Below are 27689 nucleotides of genomic sequence, written 5' to 3'. Positions count from 1 at the left end.
GCAAACGTTTCCACCTTTGGCAGACTGCCAAGATGACACTTTATTATAGAATTTATGAAGCTACAGTTTAGGAACTTGCAGGTTTTATTAAAATGAATCAAAAAAGAAAGAAAAGGATAACAATACAACCCCATATCCCAAAACGTTCTAGATATTTTTAGTGCAAGAAATGCTGTCTCACTGAAGCACTTGAGAATTATCATGAAATCCTAGCAAAAAAACGTAATCACCTTAGAAGTGGTAAAAAGAGAAACAACCAGAGAGGCACACAGATTGTGTTTTTTTTTAAAGGATTTTTATACTATATTTAAAAAACCACAAAATAAAAAAGGGATCAATCAACATATATCTCAGAAGTCCTTCCAAGAGTCTCTGTACCCAGCAGCCACACAGGCTGGCTGTCGCCTGTTTCTTCTCTGCTCAGCCGGCAGCTCATGTAAGGGCCATCGAAGATAACTCGTGCTGTAGTTCTTAAAATCAAACTTGTTCCGCCAAATCCAAGACCCTGAACTTATCCAAATTGTAGAAACATGCTTTTACCACCCGTCCACCAAAATACCTCCCATTCAGATCAACAACAGCTAAAAGACAAACAGAAAGACAGTCCGTTAATACAGGTATCCTGAGACACCACAAGAACATGTTTTCATTTGAAGGATTAAGATCACAAATTCGTTTTTGTTCTTTACAGTGGGCTATACAACTTACCTTTAATTGCTGATTCAACCCTCTCAAATTCTAAAAATATTCGTACTGCTTCATCATCAGGGGCACCAGGAATCTGGAAAAGAAATGAAAGTATGATAAGTAAAGTTATCAAGAGATACAGTTGTATATAAGCTTTCTTCCTTAACTGATCTTTGTCAGAGTAAGTGTTGCAATTACCATCTTAAATGGAGAAGTCAAGTACCAAGGAAATAAGTATGATTTGTTCATCACCAAAATCCGTCCAATGTCTCCTTATGAGAGGCACCTTGGCAAGTGCAGAAAACACACAGCTAACTAAGCCGGGCAGTCGTTGACCCTGAAGAGGTCCTATGCCGGCTGACGCCTACACAAATCATCAAGCAGTCAACAAACACAACGACCCAGAAGACCCAACGCGACCCAGCAGTGAGAGCAGAAACAGACGAACAGATCCGTACTCTAAGTGCCTCTCACGCCGGCTAAATTCCTGTCGGACTCTCCGAGTCCCGCATAACATGGCCCCGCTCCACCCGGGGAAGCAGCACCCCCCCCACCCCCCCCAACCCCCCCGTTAATTCCCAGCACCGCCAACCAGCCGATCCACGCTGGAACCTTCTCAAGCTCAGCCCACACTGATGTCGTTCATAAAGCTTGCTCTTATGTTTTGTGATCGAATCCCTTTCTCGACTCCTGTGTTCACAGTGACTACTCCAGAGTCCAGCAACTCAATGTTCTCGATTTTTACACGGGCTTGTTTTGTTGTTTCTTCAACTGAACACATCACTGAGTGGGGAACATGTTTCCTGTCTCCCAAATGTATGTGGGAGGCACTAAATACACACTTGCCAAATGAATGAAACCAAAGGCGTGTCCAACTAACTGAACTATGGAGCACACAGCAATCTATAATCACCAAACTAAACCTCAATCATAAAATGAAACATTTTATTTCTTCACCAAATAAAATTTGAAGCCCTTCTTATCTTTATGGTTAAAATGGTTATAACCAAGTAAAAGAAGTGTACCTAACCAACATCTGTCACCTTCGGGAGTAACAACACGTTATGTTTCTCACTGCACATCTGGTCTCTATTTAGAGGCAGAAAATATTTGATGATCTATCAGTTATAACTTGGGTTATAAACATCAAAAAACCCTCTTACTTCAAATATCACACATTTCCCAACTTTGCCATATTTTTCACACTCTTCCTTGGTTTCAGCTTCCAAGTCTTCATCTACCTCTCCCGCACCAACCATGTTCTATAAACAAAAACAAATAAATTCAGGCATCAAGTATAATTTACAAATATATAAATAAGATGAACAAGTAAGTTTCTTTCATGATGGCAAACGTTCTCAACCCCAAATGACACAATGAAAATGTTCACCCTTGTAGTACCCAAAGTTGGTACTTCTTAAAAAAATAAAAACATGTATTTATGGTTTTTTTAAACACATTGAATGAAAGCAAATTACGAGCTCATGGCACTTAACAGAGTACAGATGTACACTCTTCCTCTGTTTACTCATTTAACTGAAAAATAGTTCTTGGAGCTTATGTCCTACTTCGACTTAACGTTAAGTTGAAAAAGAGTGCCCTACTTGGACAGATGCCCAAGTTAAACATGGCTTACCCACCAATGAGGCAAAAAGAAGTTTTTCAGGTGTGAGTAATGAGCATAAGTACATGAATACATTCATGTTGTAAGAATAACAGGAGAAATAAATACAGCTTTTGAGAAATACGAAATGGAAACACATACTCTCACACACATTAAGCTTCAGTCACAAGAGCACCTATACAAGCAGAATACATACATTAAGCTGAACTTCTAACAATTTCAAATATTTTAGAGCAATTGCTCACTGCAGTCTTAAACACTGTATCTAGCAATAAATAAATAAATAAATAAATAAATAAATAATCATGAAAAAGGAATTTAAAACCTCAGTTTTAGATGGAGTCTATCCAGAAGGATCATTTGCAAAAAAATTATTTTCAGTTTTCTTAAACTGTCACTCTATCAGTAGGGTTGAAGGTGTGCAAAGATAGATCAGGGTGGATGACACACAAAAATCAAGGTAGGAAAACAGGTTTCTTCAATGCTGCTTCTTACCCGTAGGAGGACCACTTTGGTAGGACACTTAAGTATTTCAGTTAATGGATTGGAATCCGACTTCTTGGATGCGTCTGTAGCAAAACATTTAAGATGTAAGCGTGTTAAAGCACTGAGTCCGAGTTACGATGACTAATTTCAAGAGTACTTCTCGCTATTTATGTCCTCGGAGTCATGTAGGAGCATTTATGCAATCAGTGTCTGAGCAAAAATGCAGCCTTATCTGTGATGAGAATCTCTGTTTCGCTTTGGTCTAAGCTTTTACTGCAATTCCTACAAGTTTCTGGCTTCCTTAATTACCTGCAACTTTTGTTAGCTCACCTCCTCAGTTCAGGCAGCTGCACAGAGCACTCGGACCACAGCCCTCACAGGTGAGAGGACTGGCAAGGGCAGTGTGGCCAAAGGTCAGCGGCCCGATGGAACAAGCAGTCTGTCAGCCGGCTGACGAATGCCACACACCCCACCCATCAGGGCGACTGCGGGGTTGGGCACAGGCCTGTTAGGCTGACTGGCTGCCAGAAAAGGCATCTTCTTTCTTTAGGAAAGGGAGCTAAACTAAGATACTGAAAATAAACTCGATTCTGCTTAAAATGCAAAGTTGTTTGGTTCATTCCAATGTGCCCTCAGCACAGAACAGACTGTAATAATCAAATGAAGATAAGACACTGACTAGACATCATCTACCAACAGACTGAAATGCCATTAGATCTCACAGAGCAATCAATCTGTAAGAACATTAGAAATCGCACTTACAATGAAAGAGCAGGAAAAAGAAAAAAACAGAGAACTCTTTCAGGATGGAAATACACCGATATAATCATCGACATACTGTATATGACTCAGTCTTTCATGCTCTAAAAACCTAACTATGATTTTAACCAATTTAACAAGGTCTTCGCCTGATAGAAATAGGCATGAAACCATTTCTTCGAGTGTTTATTTTCTGCCAGAATCTCTCTCACCTTTTCTCCCACGGACCTTCCTACCGCTAGTTTTGTTCTGAACAAATAAAGATGAGCCCCCAGGGTCTCCGTCTACACAACACCAAACTGGGATGCAGCACAATCAGAAAGTCTCCTTTCCGGCGAGGACCAGCCCTGTCACACAGGACCACACGCCCGCCGCTCCCACCCTGGAGGCCCCTCTCGTGGAGGAGACCCACCTTTCTCTGTGGCGTCGCCCACAATGATCTTGCCTCCTCGCTTGCTGGTCTTCTCCACCGACAGTGCGGTGCTCAGCCCTTGCTCGTGCTTGCCGAGACCCTGGCCTTCCCGGAAGCCGTACTTCTGCATGATTTTATGTGCTACCGTGCCACTGGGAGGAAGGAAAAGACAAGGATCTCTTGGACTGAGTCACCTGCTATAGCACAAACCGATTTTATATCACAGCCATCGCCTCCTAAAAAGAGAAAAGTGTACATTCCACGTGGCTTCGACGTGGCCACCTGTAACTACCGACAGGCCATTCAGTGGAAGCTGTGAGATGTTCAGGCTGAAAGACACGGAAAAACTAGTGCTGAAATCCTGGACATCCTGAGATTATCTATGGGGTCAGGGAAACACCCGTTTCCTGCGATATTCTCCCAGCATCCCTATTAGAAAACACTAGATGTCTCATGTGCTTCAGACTCTGCACTGCTACACAGTTTATGGCCATGGTTTAGTTAAAAGTGTGCCTGTCAAAAAACAAGGATAAATTTCCCACGACGACGACGACCACGTTTTTCTAAATAGTACAACAGAGTTTCCAATGACAGTCCATAAACAAAAGACCTCTTAGAGATCGTCCACTCAGCAGATGAGAACATAAAGACTCTGAGGCTCGTACTGGCCGACCAGCTTAAGGCTGATGAGGAGCAAAGCAAGACACTGAGTCCAGAAATTCTTTCGTCGGTGTTAATGGTGAAGTCAAACTGGAACCTACAGTTCTCGAGTCCCGGGCCGGAGCTCGCTCTCTCTAGTACTCTGCTTTCACACTGCACTTGGAGGTACCTCGGGCGGTCTCGAGGAGGTCCCCCCAGCGACCTCTGCTATTCGGGGCTTGCATCACGACACCGTGTGCCAAGTAAGGGCGCACCTACATCGTCCCCCACAAATCCCATCTGAACGAGCTGCTCGGAGCCGGAGGGAGGAAGGCTGCCGAGCCGTGCCACGCTCTCCCTCCCCCGGGCACATGGTGAACACCTCATCTGCGCTCAAGGGGGAATTCAGCGAAAAGTCCACTTCTCTCACTAGCAGAATAAATCCCAGCTTCACGCGTGTCCCCCTCCAGCACACGCTCTGGGGCAGCCCGACAGAGCCTCCCACACGAGTGGAGACATGAACCATCTACACTGCCCTGTGCTCACTGAGCCCCGGAGAGGAGACCCCTGTGACCAAAGAGCTGCACTGTAAACTGTATCTGTCTCCAACTTCATAGCCATCGATTAGACCACAGAACACAGCACCAGTCAAGGAGATGGATCCCTCAGTCAGAAACTGAAAAGTCTCACGCGGGCCATGAACCGCGGCCTCTCCGCCACCTGCCAGTCACCTCTCCACAGGCTCAGAATCAAAGCGCACGCGCGCAGGTGAGGTCATACGGGGGGGGGGGGGGGGGGGGGATGACCACCGTCACAGCTGCCGTCCCTTCCAAAACACACGACAAGGCCTGAGTGGAGGGCTGCCTCACGTGACCGTTCCTCACAGGAGACACCGGGCAAACAACATGCCTGCCAAGCCCAGGGTGGGTTAAAAAACAAATCCAGGGGCACCTGGGTGGCTTAGTCGGTTAAGCCTCCGACTTCGACTCAGGTCATGATCTCACAGTTCGTGGGTTTGACTCCTGCGTCGGGCTCTGTGCCGACAGCTGGGACCCTGGAGCCTGCTACGGATTCTGTGTCTCCCTCTCTCTCTGCCCCTCCCCCGCTCAGCCTCTCTCTCAGAAATAAACACTAAAAAAAAAAAAATCCACGCCCTCCTGAAAGTCAACCTTAAAACTGAATTTTATATGCCAGTAGACAAATTTCTAATTATAGTTAGAATAAATGCTTTAAGCCAAAAGTATAGAACCACAACCTTCAAGCAAATGGTCGTTTTATCAAGAAAAAACTGCAATTCACCCTGTGGACACAGCAGAAGTCAACTCTAGCGCACAGGAGCTATTCCATTTGCAAATGTTCTGAAAACCAATGCAAATTACTATCAGAAGTGTCCCCACCTAGAGAATATGGCGTCCAGTATGGCAATCATCCAAAACCCACATGAGAGGGATTCGTGTGTGGTGTGAGACCCAACGGTGTCGTGCTGGGACGCCCTCCGCAGGACTCCAGCATGGACTCTGAAGAAGGACGCTATGTGACGTCTTCCCCAAACACCCGAGAGCCCTCGTCTTCCACCAAGAGCTGCACCTACTGAAAGCGTTGACGCACTTCACCCTGAGTCTTGTCCTTCCCACACCTGCTGGGACAAGAGCACTTGGAACCGTTACCCCATGTTGGCAAGGAAGGAATTGCCAGGTCCGGTCGGAGATCTGGGTCTGTCTTGTTCCTCGTATACCGGGGGAGGGATAGCAGCTTTGGAAGACTGGGAGCGAGGTCTTGAGTCCTCTTCGTAAGGGAAATCTCGGGGTACTATTGAATAAAAATAAAGCAGGTTTACCAAAATGACACCAAAAAATTCTGAAGTGCACTTACATAGATCAGTTACCTATAAGAAGTAAGAGAAGCCAAATCACTCTCCAGTCGCCACATGACTCTTCAAAATCAGAGGTAGAAAACTAGTTTCCCGATCCCAGCTTTGCTCCTTTTGTTTTTACCTCCTCGAATGTCTTTTTTACATCCTACTGAAACATTATTCAGCCTTTAACGTGCTCTTAAATGACAATTTGTGTCTGAAACTTTAAGATTTTCTGTATGTTCCAGGTAGACCCACTTGAGCTTTCTCTAATTCCCATAGCGTTTTGTGTACCTGTCTTAAGACTCTAATCAGTATTACTACCTCGTTAACCTAGCAAATAATAAACGTCTTTGAGATTTGAGCCTATACATCAGACCAGTGATTTTTTGATCCTAGTTACACGTAAGAACCAACAAGGAAGCTTTGAAAAGATCTAGATGCTTGGGCCCCACTCCCGGAGACTAGTTTCAAGTAGGGCTTATGGTCTGTCAGGTATTTTCACATAAAAGATGTTCAACAATATTTTCTGAATTCTCTTCTTTAAAAAAATAACATAGTGTATTAAAAAGCACTAGGATGACTATATTTTTTTGGGATGGTTTAGGTCCGGTCCAACCCAGTGGGCAGGAACGTGATCTAGATGCCGTATCAAAGTCCAATTCCAACCCAAATATTCTAGAACAGAGCACCAGGAGCAAAAATAGTGAGTGGGCATGTTTTGGCAATCTAAGTAAATATGCACAACATGTGTAAGGAAACAGAAAATAATTGCAGAAAAATCTAATTAAGGAAGGCACTGCCACCTTGTGGAAGGTCACGAATTTACCGGCCTCTAAACCACAGAGTATGGAAACTATAGACTGAGCTACATGTATTTTAACCTAACCCCAAGTATGAAACGTGAAGACAAAACATAACAAATTACTTAAAAGGAGAGCAAAGCATCTCGCTGCACAGAACGCAAGCCTTGGCCCGGCATGAAAGCCCGAGGCAGGAGCAGAAGGGCGGGCGGAGGAGCCAGAGGACAGGTTTTCAGGCCACTTCCCCCGACACTCCGAATACCCGGCCGACTCAGAAGCTAAGACTTCCCCTGATGGGGCCCGAGGCCGGGATCGGAATAAGAGAGGGCAAGAAATGGATACGTACACTCTTTGTCCTTCTCTACAAGAGAAGTGGGTGGTGCAATGGCCGCTCCGCCCATACCTGCAAGACACGAACCCACTGGTTAAACGAGGGGAGCACCGCAGACGCCCGGCTCGCGACATGCCACACGCTGTCCTGCGCTCCTTCTACAGGGGAGGGAAGAAGGACATCTGGGACCAAAAAATCACCTGGGCGAAACCAAGACAGACAAAATCATCTTTTTCACAGCAGGCAATCGAGAACCCTAAAATGCAGTTAACAAATGAATTTTAAGGTGAAGGACACGGCCCAGAGAACTAGCAGTTACTTACAAAACAGAAACACAGCTCTACCGAGTCTGGTGCCACGAGGCATTTTCACACGTTACCTCATTTAGGTTCAACCAACCGCGGAAGGAGGAATCACTGCTTCCACTTGGCAGATGAGAAAAGGGTCAGAGGAGTTAACGGGCAGAGACAGAACACCCAGCTCCCGCGGCGCCGACACTCCCCCACAACGCGGCCCCGTGCCCTCCAGGGTGCCAACCACTGGGGCCAGACACCTACTTGGAAATGTGGGCACTTGGCCATTCCCGCTCCTGTGTCCCGGACAATGACGGACACGACGAACCAAAAACAGACTCCGTATGCTCTCCAGCAACCAGAGACAGAACACGAACAGAAGACATAAGGAATTTTCATTCGCTATAAGCCCTAATAGATGTGTTACAATTTAATTGCCAATGAAATGATCAAAACAGTGAAACGAGAATTAAAAACGGATTACAAAACACGTTGCACCAGCATGTAATGTTTCACAAAAGAAATTCCTCTATGGCTACTGTACATGCATCACAATTAACATGTCTGGGCTACACAAAATACTCCTGGAGAAACACGAACCTGAATAAAACTTTGTCGTTTCTTCTGAAACACCCATTATCTTTTTTTTTTTTTTTTTTTTTTTATTCTCATCACCAAGACCTAAGTGATTACTGAGTGATTCTGAAAAAACCAGCTGTGAGTTCAGTATGAAAAATTCAGGGTGATTACTGGAAATCTGTTACTAATCTGGTTAAAACATGAACGTCAATCTGTTAACAGGAGTGTGAAGAGTGGATATGACGCCAGCATTTTCCTAATACTAGATTGTATAGCTCTTGTTAATGTTCAAAAAATAGTGTCCTTAACACAGAAGTACAGCTCCTTATCTGACGGGCAGCCAACGTGTAAGCTGGAAAGATGAGACCGATAAATATTCAACCTATACGCTGACTCTAAACAAGTTTAACGAAAACCAAACATTCGTTACTGAGTCAGGTCATGGATACGGAACGTTTACCACAACGCCTGACGTATAGGGCATGCACCGATGTTAACTCTGCCCCCGCTAGAAAAACAACGCAGTGCCTGACAGTGTTGGGCACACAGTTACTTGTTTTAAACTGAGGTGTAGCTGACACGGGACACCACGGGACTGCCTCGGCACCTGTGCGCTCTGTGAAGTGACCGCCACGGTGAGTCTACTTCACATCCGTCACACGGTTACACGTGCTTTCTCGTAAGGAGGATCTACTCTCGGCAACTCTACTCTCTCAGCATCTACTTCAGATCTACTCTCTCAGCAACTCTAAAATACGCAATATAACTTTACTAACTGCAGCTATGTGGCGCACGGCAGCCCCAGGACTTCTTTATAACTGGAAGTCCGTATCTTTTGACCCTTTCATCCATTTCGCTCCCCCCCCCAACCACCCATCTGCTCTCTATGAACTTGGATTTTCGTTGTTGCCTAGTAAGCATCCCATAAATACATTTAATTCATATCTGCGTTGAAAGATTAAGAATTCTAAATTATTACAGACTTGTTCCTTTCCAACTCCATTAGTGTTTTAAAGTTTGAATTAAACCCTAAAGTAACCTTGGCTGTACACTGGGGAAGACCACGCTTGCCAAACTTCTGGTCATAAAACTGAGTTCATGCACAGGGAAAAATACTGCGGCTTTGTGATAACAGTATTCTCAGCTCTCATGTTAAAGATGACCATATCATAATGGAGGTTTCGGGCAAATGAAGATCTTGGATACGGTGAACAGTGGACCTGTGTTATATAAGGACTCATTCCCTCCGTGCCTCAGCTTCCTCACCTTTAAAATGGGGATAATCGAGCTGCGTGATGTAAAGCAGATAACCTATGAAAGTGCTTACAAGAGTACCTAGTGTCTGGCAGACAAGTAGAAGATTTAAATTTCTCGCTTAAAAAAAAAAAAATCTCAACTTGTCAACCAAACTAATCAACCAAACCAAGGAAATGCCAGCAATCACAACATGACGAAGCACCCTATTCTCTCAAGAATGAACACTACTCATCGAGCGATCACTCAGAATGCAGCGGTAACTCTGCACGTTAACACAAGTGCAAATCTGCTTGTGAAACCTCAGCCACGGAAGGGGCCTCACAAAGTACCTGGTTCGAATTCTTGTCTCCCTGCTCTCCATACGACACTGAAAGAAACCCATGTCCAGGGAAGCTATGGGACTTCCTCAAATTCATGCATGTTAGTTGCAAACGTTCTGGAAACCAGCGCCTGGACTCTGTCTGGTGCTTCGCAGACGTGCTGCAGGTGAGGACGCCGTGTGTATACTGGAGGTGTGGCCCAAGCACCCCATCAACAAATGTCGGGAGGCAACCGAGAAGCTCACAGGAGAACATATGTGAAAACAGGATGCAGGTTAAAACTGTTATGCAAACACGGTTGCTCGGATTCCAGAGAGAAACTTACCCAAATCAACGTCAATTCAACTATCAAACTGAACACGAAAAGCAAACAGAATTTCACCAAGTTTGAAACGGAACATTTCATGACTCACTTCTTTTCCTCCTCTCTCGCTCATAATCTTCGTCTTCATCAGAATCTGGATCTGGTCGCCTCGAAAACCCACTAGCTTCATGTCTGTCCTTACGCCTCCTGTGACAACAAAGGAACCAAATATTCATCACAGATAAACCAATGCATTTTTCAGTTTTTAAAAATAGGCTTGTCTATTTTGAGAGGGCGCATGTGCATGCACAAGCGGGGTAGGGGCAGGAAGAGAGGGAGAGAGAATCCCAAGCAGCCTCCACGCTGTCAGCACAAAGCCCAGTGCGGGGCCCCATCTCATGAACTGTGAGAACACGACCTGAGCTGAAGTCAAGAAAGGATCCGAGCCACCCAGGTGCCCCCCAGACAAACCAATTTAGAGATATGGAGCCCAAGGAGGTCACCTTGACTTGCTCTTGTCTAGAAAATATTCAAATCCTCTCTTCCCCACTGAACTATTAGTTTGGGGGAGGGGAGCACATGTACAAATAACTGCTTCAAGACTAAAGTAGCAAAAGTGAAGTGAGAAAAATCAAAAGATAAATTAACAAATTTAACAGGCACACGAATACAATAAGCAGGAAGGAAAAAGTTTCCTTGATGTTTACCTCTTTCACTTTTAAAGCATTATCAACATAGATAATAGTTTAAGAATTTGGATTCTCTAGAACATACTTTCACTTCATGAAATGATTCAATAAATACTGAGAAGAATTATATTAATCATATATGACTATTGAATAATCAACATTGAGTATTTTCAAAACAAGAAATACAAATAGGGGTGCCTGGGTGGCTCAGTCAGTGAAGCATCCAACTTCAGCTCAGGTCACGATCTCACAGTTCATGAGTTCGAGCCCCACGTTGTCGTCTGTGCTGACAGCTCAGAGCCTGGAGCCTGCTTTGGATTCTGGGTCTCCCTCTCTCTGCCTCTCCCCTACTTGCGTGCACACACGTGCGTGCGCGCTCTCTCTCAAATATAAACATTTAAAAAAAAAAAGAAACACAAATAAATCTTTACCCATACCTTTATAAAATATAAATAAAAGATGTCATAATTCCACCTGGCTCAAAATTAAAGTTAAGAGTAACATTTTAAGTATTTTATTTTTTAAAGCAAGCTCTACCACCAAAGGTGGGGCTTCAACTCGTGACCCCGAGATCAAGAGTCGCAAAATCTACTTACCAAGCCCAGTCACATGCCCCAAACATTTCAAGTATTTTAAATGGTTAAGATCCTAGTACCGTCTTAGCACAGGAAAAAAACTCTATTCTTCAACATCAGGCTTTTAAGTTACTTTTCTAACTCACACAAAATGCAGACTTCAAGTTTTCTGCATCTAGACAGGAAATTTTCTCTAGCGTTTGTTCACAACAACTACAGGCATACCTCGCAGATACTGTGGGTCTGGTTCCAGACCACCGCAAAAAAGCAAATATTGCAACAAAGGGAACCAAAAGACGTTTTTGGTTTCCCAGTGCACAGAAAAAGTTACGTTCACGCTACATTGTGGCTATCAAGCATACAACAGCATTATGCCTAAAAAGAAAATGTACGTATCTTAATTAAAAATACCTTATTGCTAAAAAATGCTAACCAGTGAGCTTCCAGTGAGTCATAGTCACTGATCACAGATATAATAATGAAGAAGCCTGAAAGCCTGGGAGAATTACCAAGAACACAGAGACATGAGAGCAGATGCTGTGAGAAAAATGGTGTGATGGACTCGCTCGACACAGAGCTGCCACAAAAACCTCTAATCTGTAAAAAAAAACAAAAAACACTGCATCTGCCACCGTATGCCTGGACAAATTCTGACAAACAAATGGATTCCTTCTGACGACTGCTCAGACCAACCATGAAAACTAGCACTAGGGTTCATTCATTAGAATCCCAATGAATATTTCAAATGTAAAATATCCTCGAATCCAAACAAAGCCTTACTTTTCTCTCTCTTCTATTTCTTTTTGTCTTTCCAGCTCCCGCTGTCTCTGCCGTTCTTCTCTTTGGCGCTTTACCACTTTCTCGTAATCATTAGGAAACATAGGATCATATTCATCAGCTAAAGGAATCAAAACTTCTCCTGCAGAAAATCCACTGGGAACAGGATCCTGAGGAAGGTAAAAATGCCAAACTATGCATCATCCTCTTGTTTTAGAATTTCACACGTAGAATTAAGGTCAAAAAACATGAGCATCAGAGGGGCTTTGCCGACCACCCATCTGCCTCGTTTGTTTTAGTGACGAGGAAACAGGTGCCTAAGGAGGGTTGGTGAGTTGGTGCAGCTGCAGGCCTAGCTGTGTAGCAGCAGAGAAGAGGCTCACCTCTCAGTTTACTACCAACTCCAGAACGACCTATGGTGTTTTCCTGGAATTCCTAAACAAGCTGCACCGCCTACAATTTCAAGCAATAGATTTGACTATTTATAATACACAATGAATACTCCTGTTTTAAAACGTCTCTACGAAAACCTGAAAAAAACGATCCGTGGATAACAATCATTCTTGTGGTCAGTTAATAAACTAACTTTAGATTCTGTACCATGGAAACATGCTATACTGAGACTTCACAAAAGAGGCAGAAAGCATCCTCTTGGGCTTTCTGAAACCCCTTGGAATACACAACCCTTCCCAGGTAGGCAGCGCGCCAGGAACCGGGTCTGGCACAGGTGGATGGCACGACCCACCACGTCATTAGTTCTTTTGAGGTCCGCTAAGACCAGGGTCCGATGGTTAACACTTTGCATTTCTCATCTGTACATTTAGAAACTGGGGCTACCCTTTGAGAGAAAAGAGGCAGCCTTAAAGAAATCCGAGAAACAAAAGGCGGCCAGCACACAGCTGACCTGCAGACACGTGAGGACAAACAGGGCTTCACCAGAGGCTGGCGGTCCTGATGTTCTGAGCGCTCTAGCCTCCCTGAGCACCGCACTGTCCTGTTAGCTGTCTGAGCTTAACTCTTCCTCAGTATCTGTAACAATCAGATGCCTTCACTGGTCTCCAGAGACCCCGAGCAAGCACAGGTGTCTCTGAGGCCCACTCCGCACCTCCTTCAGGAAGTACACTGCCCCACACTAGCAAAGGCAGGACGCTTGTTTGTGAAACATATTTTGTATCCGAACACAAAACTGATGTGATACAGAGACTGTGTGTTCACTATCAATGGATCTGAATCTGACAATTCCTGTATTACACCATTCAGTCTGATGTTCTGCATCATAAAAGAAACATTTCAGTGCTTCCCTACAACTAAGAATCAGGAAACATTATGATCCATTGGATATAAGAAGTCAGAAAAACAGGTATAATCAGCTCCCAGGCCTGATCACTGGAAAGTTTACACAAATCTATTTAAGGCAAGGTTCACAAAGGGTAGTTATGACTTGTATTCATATAAAAGACAGTTTAAAAACACAAAGGCATGTGCACAAGACTTTATCTCAGTTATTATTGAGACCTGAGAGAAACCAACAATCAGCTACTCAACTTATAGAACATTATAACCACAAAGTTTTGGACAGAACAAATTGTCAACAACAAGGTTAATTCTTTGTCATTTCAAAATCTGAAAGCAAACTTTTCCTGTATAAATCCTGCTAAGTTAAACAAGGAGCCATCATTCTCTAAGCGCTGTAAGAATAAAGCAGTCTGTTCCATTTTTAAAAATTAAAATGTTAATACCTTAATGCTGGGGAGGGTGGGAAAAACTAAAACACTCACATACTGTAGGTGACGCTGCAGACTCAATACACAGTAACAGAAGATAATGAACGACTTTATTAGATGTAGCGAGGAAAAATCAGGTGGATAATTTGTGAGCAAAAAATGTTAAATGACTAAGAATCTCCAGAAGCACCTCCATGGGGATACTTTTCCTCCTTGACAGACTATCAGCCCGCAGGACCAACATCAGTTCTTCTGGCCAAGAAATCTCAGAACAAAAGCAAATTAGGGGAGATTCCAACCCAAGACAGTTTTGACTGAAACTAAAGAAGAGAGGGGATGGGCAGCTGGGACGGTGTCAGCTTGATTTGGGTTCTAACAGGTGTGGGTGTGGGAGGTGGGCAGGAGCCTTGCTACGAAATAGCAAGAATCACGTATTCCGTTTATTAACCTCTTTTGGTCATTCTTCATCAAACACTTTGTGTGCATGGTGCTGTTTAAACTACTGCAGTCATACTACTTGACTGCCATCTGTAGGATAAGTGTTAAAGAGTAGTTGTAATTTCTTTTTAAGTTTATTGAGAGCGAGCGAGCGAGCGAGCGCGAGCGAGCGAGAGAAAGCAAACAGGGGAGAGGCAGAAAGAGAGGGAGACAGAGTCCTGAGCAGGCTCCACGCTTAGCATGGAGCCCAACATGGGGCTCGATCCTGTGACCATGAGATCATGACCTGAGCTGAAATCAAGAGACAGATACTCAACTGACTGAGCCACCCAGGCTCCCCAAGAGTGGGTGTAATTTTGACTATAGTTTACACTGAATTCATCTTTCGTTTTGCATAATTTGAACCGTGACTCTGAATGATCCTTTTTCAGCTCTTCCTCATCCTCACTAACCCATTTGCAGAAGTGACCGTATCTGGTTTTTTTTTTTTGTTTCTAAGATTATATGAAATCACTGTGGTAATAAAAGGGGGTAGATTTAGTCCTTTTCTCTATTTTAATCCACTAAGACAATAGGCACTAACATCCCTCATGACAGCAGAAGTTAGAAACAACGCACGTATCCAGCATTACATAAGCTAAATAAACTACAGGACGCCCATCTGAGGAAATACGGGGAAGCCACAGAAATGATCATGTACTCCTACGCTTTCTAACACAGATGGACAGTCACAATATAGAACATGAGAAAAGCACGTCAGGAGGCAGAGAATGGAAAGCTATTCTAAAACATAAAGTTTTTAACTTCTGGAGGCTAGGACTGAAGTCACTTGGTTTTTTTCCTGCCTATCTCCGGTTTCTGGTTCTTCTATAATGTACTATCTTTATTTCAGATCATGTTCACAGTTCAGTTGAAAACGACGCGGGCGAGCCTGGAAGGACCCCCAGAGGAGCCTGGGCTCTGAGGATGCGGACAGCAGGGGACAGGGGGGCGGCTCACCTTCAGGCCAGCCGCCACGTGCGGGGGGGTGTCCACGATCTGCCGGTCGTCTGAAGAGCCACCACGCTTTAGGTCAATCACCGGGGCGAGGACAGTACTCTGTTTTGTTCTCTGGCTCTAAAATCATCGAAAAACAAAAGTGCACGGAAGCTTCAAATTAAACTTCATACTATTTATAACAAAGCTTTTCGGTCTCTGGAACAAACCTTTCAGATAGGAGAAAAACGATCTTAAAACAACAGCCTTTTAATTCAGTTATCACTATTACCATATACTTTCTGTAGTCTTTTTTTTAAAAAACACAAATTCCATTTTCATAAAAGGTTTACGGTAAACTTGGTCTCTTATCTAAATCTGCACGTGAATTAATAGATGCAAAAAGCTCCACTGACCACAGGAGGGCAAATATGTAACAGCATATCACACTCATGCCTCGTGTGACTCCCTCACAAGGAAAAGGTATGCTTTTATAGCCTGAGCAAAAAGAACTGTGGATTAGGGGTTTTTCCCTCCCAGTAGAACCTAAATCCTGCCTCTTTTATTATAAACCCATAGAAAAAAATTAAAAAATTTTTTAATGTTTATTTTCAGTAGACAGAACACAAGCAGGAGAGGAGAAGAGAGAGAGGGAGACACAGTATCCAAGGCAGGCACCAGGCTCTGAGCTGTCAGCACAGAGCCTAATGTGGGGGTCGATCCCACAGGCCATGAGATCATGAGCTGAGCCGAAGTTGGACGCTCAACCAACTGAGTCTTGCTCAACCGAGTCACGCAGGCGCCCGGACAGAAAAAAAATTTTTAAAAGAGAACAATACTCACTCGTGTATCATCAACCACTGTTACTATGTTACCATATTTTCTTTACCGTACACCTGTCTTTTGTGCTCAACCATCTGAAAGGAAGTTGGAGCTCCGCGACATTTCCCCTTAATCTCCTAAAATTATGGACATTCTCTTACATAAGCACAGTAGTAACACCACACCGAAAAAAATCAACAATCCCCTGTATCATTGCCTATCCAATTCATATCCAGATTTTCCAAGCTGTCCCCTAAAATAACTTTTCAATAGGTGATTTTAGGAGCGCGTGGGTGGCTTAGTCAGTTGAGCATCCAACTCATTTTTTTTTAACGTTTCTTTATTTTTGAGAGAGGGAGGGAGAGGGAGGGAGCGGGAGAGGGGCACAGAGGATCTGAAGCAGGCTCCGTGCCGACAGGAGAGAGCCTGAAGTGGGGCTCAAACTAACAAACAGGGAGATCATGACCCGAGCCAAAGTCGGACACTTAACCAACTGAACCACCCAGGCGCCCCAAGCATCCGAGTCTTGATTTCAATTCAGGTCATGATCCCAAGGTTGTGGTATCGAGCCCCAAGTAGGGCTCTGAGCTGAGCATGGAGCCTGCTTGAGATTCTCTCTCCCCCTCCTCCTCTGTCCCTCTCCCCTGCTTGCTCGCTTGCTCTCTAATAAATAAAGAGCTGATTTTATCCTGAATCAGGATCAGACCTGGTTCAGAATAAATTTTTAATCTCTCAATTTAGAACAGACTCCGTTCCCTGCTGTCGTCATCATCACAAGCAGCAGTGTCTTTGTCTCCTCCTCTTTTTCCCGACACTCTGGTAAAATGCTGCACGTTCTGGATGCGTCTGAGAACTTCCTGGTGCTCTACACGTCTCTCTGCCCTGTAGCTCCTGACAGCGGAACACTTCACAGGTGACGTGATGTGCCTCCCTGGCACCCGCCCTGCAGGCTGTCAGTGGTGATAACATCACAGGGCCGTGGCGGTGACCATCTGGTCCTGTGGTCACAAAGGTTTAATGCCCCCTTCACAACTGAAAAGTGTTCTATGTTTTCAGTGTCATTACCACAAAAGGCTCAAAAGAAACCACCATCTCTCTTGAATTTAACGGTGCTTATCATCTTAAGCAAACAAATCTGATCGAATCATTAAATACACAATGCACTACGTGAATACCAAAGTTCAAAGGGCAACGGGGGAGATGATCAGAATCCTCTCTTTCCATTATTGTTTCCATTCAATATGTATTTTTCAAGTGGATTTATTTCATCTGTGGAGACACAGATGAAACCCCAGCCCCATCTTTCAGTTGTAGGTACCACCCTTAAAGATTTGGTTAGGCCAACCTAGTGCTGAGGAATTAATTAGTGAATTAAACCTAAGAGAAGTGAGTGAAGTGGCATCTTCACTTTCCTTCAAGAGCAACATACTACTCACTGTACACAGCAATCTCAAAAGATACTAGAGAGTTAGCAGAAACGATTCCACAGGCTACCGTTTATTTTGACCTCTCTTTTGAAAATCTTTCTGAAATCTCAGATTTCCTAGTACCTGAAATTACTGTATTGGAGAAGTAAAAACCTGATAAGCAGAAATTAAACAGACTGAGGCAGACAAGAGGATTTCCAAGAGTCTAGACTTCATCTCACTCTTTACTTTTAATGTGAGTAAAGTAAGGGTACAGAAAAATCAGTATGTGATGAATAAATTTCCTAATATATTTATTTTTTAATTTTTTAAATGTTTTTTATTTATTTTTGGGAGAGAGACAGAATGTGAGTGGGGGAAGGGCAGAGAGAGGGAGACAGACTCAAGCAGGCTCCAGGCTCCGAGCTGTCAGCACAGAGCCCGACGTGGGGCTTGAACTCACAAACCATGAGATCACGACCTGAGCTGAAATCGGACACCCAACCGACTGAGCCACCCAAGCGCCCTCCCCCACCCCCCTTTTTAATGTTTTTTTTTTTTTTTTTTAATTTATTTTTGAGACAGAGAGAGACAGAGCATGAGCAGGGGAGGGGCCGAGAGACAGGGAGACACAGAATCCAGGCTTCGAGCTGACAGCACAGAGCCCGACGTGGGGCTCAAACTCATGAACTGTGAGATCATGACCTGAGCTGAAGTCGGTCGCTCAACTGACTGAGCCACCCGGGCACCCCTATATATTTATTTTTTTAAAGGATCTATTTTCTCAATAGTATTTTATATAAGCCAATTTTTAACCTGTAGTGTATAAATATGCACTGACTGGAAACAGAAAGTGACCCTGAAGTTACTCAGGGCAGGAAGAAACAAATTAGCTAGGATTTTTAAAATCTGGCTAAAAGTAATCCACAAAGCTGACACTATTACACTGGTAATTAAAGAATTAGCCCAGTTTTTAATCTGTATATTTTGACTTCTGCTCTTCTATTTTGTTACCTCTCACTGCCTAAGATTGTCCGCTAATTATGTCCATTTGAAGTCTAATTGAATTTATGTTTTGAAGTATGAGACCGCTCCTTAGAGCCAGAGCCATTGTACAAAAGGGACTATGAGGCCCTCAAGAATAATGCATGAAACAGTTGTAGCGCTGGAAAATAAAATCTTATTTCTAGATCTTATGTGCAAAGCAAAAGTCGTATGAAACTCAGAGAGATTTAAAGACTTAACCAATTTAAAAAAATTTAAAGGAAAAACAAGACTTGTTTTGCTAATCTTCCTTTCTTGTGGGATGAAAGCTTGTTTTAAAAAAACAAAATTCCGTCTCTCTAAAAATACTGGTATAAAGGGGCCCCTGGGTGGCTCACTCAGTTAAGCATCCGACTTCGGCTCAGGTCATGATCTCATGGTTCATGAGTTCGAGCCCCATGTTGGGCTCTGTGCTGACTGCTCAGAGCCTGGAGCCTGCTTCGGATTCTCTGTCTCCCTCTTTCTGCCCCTCATCCACTCTTGCTCTGTCTCTCTCTCTCTCTCAAAACTAAATAAACATTAAAGAAAATATATTGGCATAAAAATTTTAATCTGGTTATGATGAATCTGAAAAAGACAAAAACGCTGATCGATAGAACTGACAAAACAAATTAAGATTTTCAGACCATGTTGCTTTACCTGTGGGTATCCTAATCCTAAACACCTTTTTACAATGCTGAGCAATCAAATGTAAGCACTTCCAATATAACTACCTATTGAATAGGCAGTAAAAGAAAAATAATTCCAACTTTAAAATAACGTTTATTATGTAAAATTTCAAACACGAAATGAAAGAAAACAAACAGGAACGAGTCCCTAAATGTCTAGGACAAGTTTCAACGGCTATGAGCTCGTGGGCAATTGTTTTGTGTGTGTCCATACCTCCCCTTCCCCATAATGGATTATTTTAAAGCAAATTCCTTAAGCTCAAACATTTTATTGGTAAATATTTCAACAGATCTCTAAGGCAGGTTTTCTTAACTTCTTTTGTCATTACTGCTTCCCCCTCAAGGCACCTTTTAATACATTTTTTCTTGCCCATACAATTTTCACCCCACAGGTATACTGTGTTTCTGTACTTTATGTGTATCTGTCCTCTGCACATAAAAAGAGCAAACTTTTTGTGCATTACGGCCATATTCGCCCATTTGGGGGACAGAACTTTCACTGGGTGATACACTCTACAATGTAAGGCCCCTTAGAACAATAAGCAAACCATTATACCATTCTAATTGCTAAACAACATTTTAGATCAAATATTCAGTGGACAAGTATGGTCTTAATGTCTTATGTGTTGTTCAATTTCAAAGATGTCGCCAGTGCCCAACATGCACACGATGTGAACAAAACCAAGTGCGCCAAGACCACACATGCCTGACACATCCAGAACCAATGTGAGCCCTCAGGGGCGCCTGGGTGGCTCAGTCAGTTGAGTGTCCGACTTCGGCTCAGGTCATGATCTCATGGTTCGTGGGTTCGAGCCCCGAGTCGGGCTCAGTGCCGACAGCTCGGAGCCTGGAGCCCGCTTCGGATTCTGTCTCCCCCTCTCTCTGCCCCTCCCCCACTTGTGCTCTGTCTCTCAAAAATGAATAAACATTAAAAAAATTTTCACTAAATCAACGTGAGCCCTCACTAACGCACACAAATCATTAGTTCCTGCAGAGCTTTGTCCTCTAAGTGCTGCTTCCAAACCACCTACCACAAACAGCAGGAGAGCCACCTAAAAATGCAGACTCCCGGGCCCCTGCTCAGGAATATGGCTAACGAAGTCTGAAAAACCAGTGCCGTTGCTGGAAAGGGAGGCTCCTGCTTTTCTTCACTCCAATTTCCCGCGAGTCCGGGGAAGCACAATGACTCTGAACTCCTCTCTCTCTGCACCCAGGGCCTCTCCCCCTACAAACCTGATAAGAAGGTAGAAGAGCAAACTAAAACCAAATTGGGTCAATCCTAAGGAGCCCCTGCTTTGCAGACTTCTGCGCTCACACGGGGCTTATCTCACCTTGGCTTGTGTGAGGGCTGCCTTCTTCACCTGAAGCTGGGACTGCAGAAGTTTGAAGTTTTTGGACCAGCCTTCTGTTTTTGAATCACTGGTCTCTACTCCCAGGTCATCATACAGGGACATCTTTCCAGTTTAATGCTGAAAGGCAAGGGGTATGGGGTTGAAAGAATGCAAACTCCAGTAAAGATCTCACATCTTTTCATGTTAAAATAACTCAGTATCACAGAAGTTTAGAAGTAAAAGGTATTCGAGGAGACGGTCTAGTCCAGGAACCCCGAGCAAAAGAAGCCACGATGACCGATAACCACCAATCAGCGTCCTGATACGCAAAAGGATAGCCACGTATTATTTTACAAATAAATTTGCAGAATTAATTTTCCCACCTACAAGATCATGTGGTCAAGTAATTCTTGAGTGAAATCATTCTGTTCTATTGTACTTAATGATTATTATTAGTAATTACATATTGTCAATTATATATATCCGATTTTTAAAGATTCTTTGTCTCAACAACAAAAAGTGCAAACTTTACAACAGTGCATTACCAGGTTGATTTAGCACTATTAGCTACCCTTGATGGAGAAGAAATCTAAACATATGCCTAGAAATAAGGAAAAAAAAGAACAGAAATGATCTCACAGAAGCTGTATTTTCACAAACTATGACTGAATGTTGAAGAGAGTCGAGTTAGTTTAAATTTGTAATCTCTAATAACACCAATCGCAAAGAGAAAATCAATAATCCACATGTAAATGATCAATACATAATATCCTTGCAGAATGGAGGAATACAAAATAACAACAAAAACAAGCAGCATTTCACACATATTAAGTCTTACCAAGCCAGGGTGGTATTAAATGCAGTTATTTGCTGTTCAACCCTAACCTGGTACAGACCTGGGACTTTGGGAGATAAATCTGCCCAAGGTCAAGGTGAGAAGACCCACTCCAAACCTAGTCATGTGAACACAGCCCTTGCCACTAAATCCCTACGGCCACCTTTAAATTTAAATACAACCTCAACGTTCTGGGTGAAACCACAACACAGCCCACTTCTCAAAATAAGAAATCAATCTCTTTCTCACAAAGGGAAAGAGAAAAAAAAAATTGACTGAAATCCCCAAATTGCAAATAAACAGCACAGGTATTTTGTGATTTATGGGCACATTCCAAAAATCTGTCAGTTCCCAGGTCCAGACAACATTTTGCAATAGAAACCGTGTTAAACAAACCCGTTTCGCCTGTGTCTGTCTCTCAGGAAGGGAAGGCAATACAGACGAGAAGGAAAATATTTAATTTTCCCCCCGGTTATGTCTGACTCAGGGCAAAATCTCTCTGGTCTATGCTTACGTCTCCTCGCTTCTATGGCTGGGACTCTGAGACCCTGCCACCGCAAGCTGCTGGCTGTCCTCGGTTCCACTCTGCATGCGGTGGGGACCGACAGGATTCCCCCAGAGGAGCTGCTGGGCTGGGCAGAGCTGCTCTCAGCCTGGAAGTCAGTGCCCACTCAACTGATGCTGCTGTTCAGTTTCTTCTAGTCCTTAATATTCGAGCCCTCAGCTTCCATACAAGCTCTCAGGTTTGATTTCTGAATGAAAGGCCCCCAAGGTAGTACAGAAGCAGGGAGAATAAAAGCAGAGCCCAGGGTACTGGTGCCTGACTTGCTCTAACGAATCACCCAAAAATGGAGGAATGCTAGCACGTTCTCCTGGGTAAGGCTTCTGTGACAACTCACCAGCTCGGCTGATAGTGCGAACAAAGAATTTCCTAGACAGCATATCCAACAGGGAAACGAATGCCCACTGCCTGCAGTGCCAGACAAAGTGAACGTTTTATTCAGGAACTTGGCAGCCCATTGTCACGTTGAGCTTGAGTCACTGAGGCGATAAAGAAGAAGTAAGGAACCCACCCCGCCGCCCCCGGCGTCCACTTCAATCCACACTATCGGGAAACGCCGTGAAAACCCAGACCCAGCCTGCCGAGCTCACCGCGCTAGCCGCACACTAAGCTCCCCGCCTGACCCACAGCTGAACAGAAGTCAGGCCAACAGCACAGTGAGTACCGTTTGCAAACCGCACCCAAGCCTCCTTTCTGAAATCTCTGGCCAATGATGACGGCCCCAGAAGGAACACTGAGGCACCCAGATCAGAGGCTTTTGTGCACTTCCCTCACAGCCTAGTGGTATTCAAAACAATCGTTCTTATCTAAATACATAAACTTTACAGCTAATCCGAAAAACTCAGAGCAACAGCAAAGAGAAACAATGCCGCATGTCCAGCTTAGTCCCGTGGTTCTCAAACTACTTCCAAACGACCAGGCATCTTTCATCGCGCCTGGCTGAACTGTCTGGCCTCTCTTCATTCAACCAGACACCAGACGGAAGCCTCGTTAAACCAGGGTTCGTTTGTTTTACCTTTCTTTATTCTCATAAAGGCAAGGGAAGACTAACACATTCTGGGAAACAAACAGACACAATGAAGCTTTCTAGGAAATTGTAAACAAAGATCAACAAAATCTGCTTGCAACCCAAACTCGACTTCTCCCAGTAACTCCTCCTAAGAAACTTAACAACCTCATCAAAAATAGTATTTACGTGAGGGACCTGGGTGGCTCAGTTGATTAAGCGTCCGACTTCGGCTCAGGTCATGACCTCGCGGTTTGTGAGTTCGAGCCCCACGTCGGGCTCTGTGCTGACAGCTCAGAGCCTGGAGCTGCTTCGGATGCCGTGTCCCCTCTCTCTCTGCCCCTCCCCCTTGCACTCTGTCTCTCTCTCTCTCTCAAAAGTAAATAAAGATTAGAAAAAAGATAGTATTTACGAATATATTTGTGCCAATGGAAACAGGTTAACCAAATGCCCACTGAACTAAAAGGGAAAAGATCAGCTTATCCATTTTTGTATCTCCAATTTCTGGCACAGGGTAGGAATTTAACAAATAAACACTTGCTGAGACATTCCTAATTAAAGAAAGTCTGCTTAGCCACATGCATCAACACTGAAACCGCACAATGCCACAGGTTCCACCAGGAAGCGAAAGGCAGGCCAAAGGTTCTGGAGACAGACACTCGTGACGGTTGTACGCGTGTGTACCTAGCGACACGGTACTGCGCCCTTAAAAACGGTCACAACCCTAAGCTCTGTGTTACGTACACTCACCACAATTGAAAGCAAACAGAAGTCTAGGTAACAGGGAGGGAGGGAGCAGCCCTGGGAAAGTGAGGATGAGGTACCAGGCTGCCGTCTAATTAACTCTAGGACATCTCCCTACCAGGAAGAGTAAACTCTAACAGAAGTATTTCCCCAGATTTGGGGGTTAAAAAAAGTCAAACAGTATAGAAGATCTCTTCTTCCAACCGAGTGCTTCCATCCAAGAATCCAGTATTTAACAAAGATTGCGGGGCTGAATTAATGAGGTCCTGTGGGACCATGCTTCCTCTGATCCCTTTCCAAACTGAAGATGGCCTGTGGACCACTCCACCTGATGCGGCTCACTCTGTAAGCTTCAAAAATGACATTTAAACTTCCTCGTATCTGTTCTCAAAACCTTCGCAAACACACTTTAAAGACGAGAAGCTGATGTCATCTTGGCAGCACCTGCTAGTTTTCTGTAACACAGCGTACGGATCGCACCCAGAAGAGCTCCTTTGCTTTTCTCACTGGGACGGAACTTCAACTTCACAGAACTGGATTCATCGCAGCAACGACACACTCATTACCCATCCACACACCACACACGTATGGCCCGCTTGTCGTTACTGTGACGCTACAAGCAGCAGCGAGTTTACCCCGTAGAACGAGAGTCAGAATCTGGACGAGAAACCACATTCGACCCGGAAGGTCCCCCCATCCCATCCAAGTGATGTCCCCAGCCCAGGGGCGGGCAGGACCCTGAACCCCATTCCCATCAATCCCTCACCACCTCCTTTTATACAACACGATTTGCGTAAGCTCACGGCACTTACTCCTTAAAAGGTGTGCACGTCGTCATCTCAGCCGTCGTAAGCACTCCTACCGTAACATACCACAGCTGATTCCTTCACCCTCCCACTGCAGTCACTGAAAAGGTAACCGGCATTGACCGGACTCCGCCAGGTCCTGAACTTCAGCTAACACGGCTGAGCTGTTCCTCAGACGACAGAACACATTTACCGCATGAAGCCTCCTGCCACGTCGTAAAAACTAGTGCTTTCTAACATCTGGGTACGCGTTAAGCCAGGGTCAAATACAAGCGCAAACACACCGCTTTTAGAACTTCTTTAAAATACCTGCTATCTCTTTTTTACCGGAACGCCACACTCTGATCGCCACGTCTTCCCTACACGCTCCGTTTTTCTTCCTTGAGAACAAACACAGTAAACGTGGTTCTGCCATAAGAACGGTGACTTTTTAAACTCCTACCCAAGCTGGCAAAGTATTTTTTACATGTACAACTGGTACAGAAAGAACGCGGAAGGAGGCTGCTCAGGAGCAGCCCGCCTAACTCCTCTCTCCAGTGCATCTCTGAAGCCTTTAGTGACAGCTACCCCCACACAAAACCACCCACCCCCAATTTGTTTCCCCGAACACACGCACGTCGGAGCAACGTGTACATGTTACGCTGCCTCCTGGCTGACACTCCGGTCTCTTCCTCTTTTAACGCCCCTTAAAGGCGGAAGGTCTGTTTTCGTCTTCACCTTTGTATCTCCAGCTGAGCACCACGCTTTGAACGCTGTAAGCACTTCACAAATACCCTCTAAATGTCTTAAGCATGAAGCGAACGGGTGGAAAACGGCAGTGCCCCTACTTGAATCACATGGTGACACAACATCTGCAGACCTGCCTTTTAAGGCCACGTCTTACAGTAAGTGGTGCTGGACAGAACTATGGTGAATTTTAAATCGTCGCCATCACAACGGGAGGAACACTACCACCACCACACAACTAACCATGAGGCAAGGTCTGAGTTCTGAGCCCCTAAAGCAGCAGCAAGGCAAGAGGCTTTCTTCTTTTCAATCATTAGATAGATACTCAGCTATCACACAGCAAAGCTGAAGCCTGAACAAGACAGGAAGTACATACAGGCAGAAAGGAAAAAGAGGGGAACAGAGGAGGGGCCGGGCACGTTGACGTCCACCAAAATGACCGGAAATAAGTACTAAGAGGCATCTGCCTCGTATAAAATTAACAGAGCCTTTTTGAAGAATTAAAACACTTTCTTCAGACCCCCCGGTCACATTCAGTCTTAGGCTGGGGTGGACCGCAGCAGAGTCCACGAGCGTCATCTACAGTTTGCGTTGTCTGGCCCAACATCCTTCATTGTTTACTATTGCAAAACACTTGAGGGATCACTAGCCCCTGGACCATCTGTTCCCTGAGGGTTGGTTTAAACCAGGTAAAAAGAAACCCACTTTATACGGTTACATTTGGGAACACAGCGACAGTTCTCCCCAAACTCTTATTTCCCATGGAGGTGGCCCTTAGTCATCACAGACCTCCACAACCAGCATGGCTTTTCACCGATAACGCTTCTGTTACGCCTCGTTCTTTCTCGTCCACCTCACAACCCACTTGCTCTAAGCCGCGCGGTATGCAGCACGTTTCTCAGCAAAATTCTAAAACACACCCTCTGCTTAAGTTACTAATTCACGACTCCCTATGCCCTAAATATCCCCAATACAGTCAAAACAGCTGTGGTCTTTATGACCTAGAAATGGGGAAACTGAGCTGCACTCTACAAACTCCACCTGTTGCCAGGAGACACAGTCCTCATCTGAGTACACGCAGAACTTTGCCCTTATCCAGAACACTCTATTTTCGATCCATATGCTTGCCTCTACAAGAAGTACCTTCCACGCCTCTCCGTTACCGACTTCTCAGAGAACGTTCTCCATCTCGCCTGACTCCCCACTCCTCCAAACTCTACCTTACCTGCAATTTCCAGAACGCATTATGCGGCTTCACCTGTGCTACCTGGTACACTTACTTCCTCTGCAGGAACCTTTCCCCGACCTTGCGCATCTAACACAACACCCCCGAGGCTCCGTTATAAGCCTCGTTCCCTCTCGTCCCCACTCCAGTCCCCTGGATCAACCCAGGCTTGGGTTTTGAGGCTCGTTCCCCTGGAGACCAAACTCCCTGCGAGGAGGGACCGACTCTCATTTATCTGGCACCTGCTGTTCAGGACGCATGGTCTGGGCACGGAGAAACGCTCAAAGACAACGCTTGGTGACCGCACATCGGAGCTGAAACCCCGCTTCTCAAGCACGAGGACCGAGGGAATGCCGGAGCCAGGTCTTCCATCGGCGGCTAGGTACACCGCGGCCTTTGAGAAGCGTCAGCATCCGGAGCTGCCCGTTCTGCGGCCGGGGAAGGAAGCGGCTTCCCTCCTCTCCGCTGCCCGAGGCCCTGGAGGGGCCAAGGGTGCTGGGCCACCGGTGACACAAGCCTGGCCACTAGGGTCTAGGGACCGAGCAACTTTTTCAAAACGCGGAAAAAACCCACAACGTCCGCGGGTCCCAGGGACGGAAGGGCACGGACGGGAAAGGGGAGAACAGGAAGACAGGAGGAGCTCGAGGGCCCGGTGCCCCGAGGCAAATAAAGGAAAGCGGCGGCGGGCGCGAGGGCAAAGTCGGCGGGTCGCCCGCCGCCGGGGCCGGGGGCCCGCCGGGCCGCCGGCCGCTCGGAGGGCCGCTCTGGGACCTCTCGTCCCCTCGCGGCGCGGCCTACAGCCGCGGCCTCGCGTGCAGCGCCGCCGGGGGAGGCGCTCCGGCCCCGGCTCCCCGCCAGGCCGCGCGCCCCGACGCCGCCTCGGGCGCCACTTACCCGGCCTGCCCGGCCGACTCTCCCCATGGGCCGCGGCGGCGCACGGGGGCCGGGGCGCCGCGGAGAGGGCGGGCAGGGCGCACTCGGCGTAAGCCC

General features: G+C 45.2%; 1 protein-coding gene across 4 annotated transcripts; it reads right to left on the bottom strand.

Moving 5' to 3' along the window:
* Positions 1–66: 66 nt before the first annotated feature.
* On the bottom strand, positions 67–27689 carry RBM17 (RNA binding motif protein 17). 4 transcript variants are annotated; one of them, XM_042990969.1, is made up of 12 exons: positions 27594–27688; positions 20796–20933; positions 15549–15665; positions 12391–12557; positions 10456–10553; positions 7609–7665; positions 6275–6416; positions 3969–4120; positions 2807–2880; positions 1851–1949; positions 709–781; positions 67–581 (listed from the first exon to the last, which is right to left on the bottom strand). In XM_042990969.1, exons 2-12 carry the CDS (start codon positions 20916–20918, stop codon positions 478–480), a joined length of 1206 nt encoding a protein of 401 aa, XP_042846903.1. In that variant the 5' UTR covers positions 20919–20933; positions 27594–27688; the 3' UTR covers positions 67–477. The 4 variants fall into 4 exon arrangements, with proteins under 4 accessions (XP_042846903.1, XP_042846904.1, XP_007081240.1 ...); XM_042990970.1 differs by lacking the exon at positions 27594–27688 and adding an exon at positions 26264–26517; XM_007081178.3 differs by lacking the exon at positions 27594–27688 and adding an exon at positions 22530–22671.

The sequence above is a fragment of the Panthera tigris genome, chromosome B4, assembly GCF_018350195.1.
Source record: "Panthera tigris isolate Pti1 chromosome B4, P.tigris_Pti1_mat1.1, whole genome shotgun sequence".
Lineage (NCBI taxonomy): Eukaryota > Metazoa > Chordata > Mammalia > Carnivora > Felidae > Panthera > Panthera tigris.
The sequence above is the reverse complement of the archived record's forward strand: the minus strand, read 5'-3'. Positions and strand labels throughout refer to the sequence as shown.

What these genes read in the sequence shown, in the direction of transcription:
- RBM17 (XM_042990969.1), bottom strand. Translation starts at nt 20,918, where the DNA reads ATGTCCCTGTATGATGACCTGGGAGTAGAGACCAGTGATTCAAAAACA. An exon ending in CAGCCCTCACACAAGCCAAG is followed by an intron (nt 15,666 to 20,795) that starts GTGAGATAAGCC and finishes CGATGATTTTAG; the next exon opens with AGCCAGAGAACAAAACAGAG. An exon ending in GGTTGAATCAGCAATTAAAG is followed by an intron (nt 582 to 708) that starts GTAAGTTGTATA and finishes TTTGTCTTTTAG; the next exon opens with CTGTTGTTGATCTGAATGGG.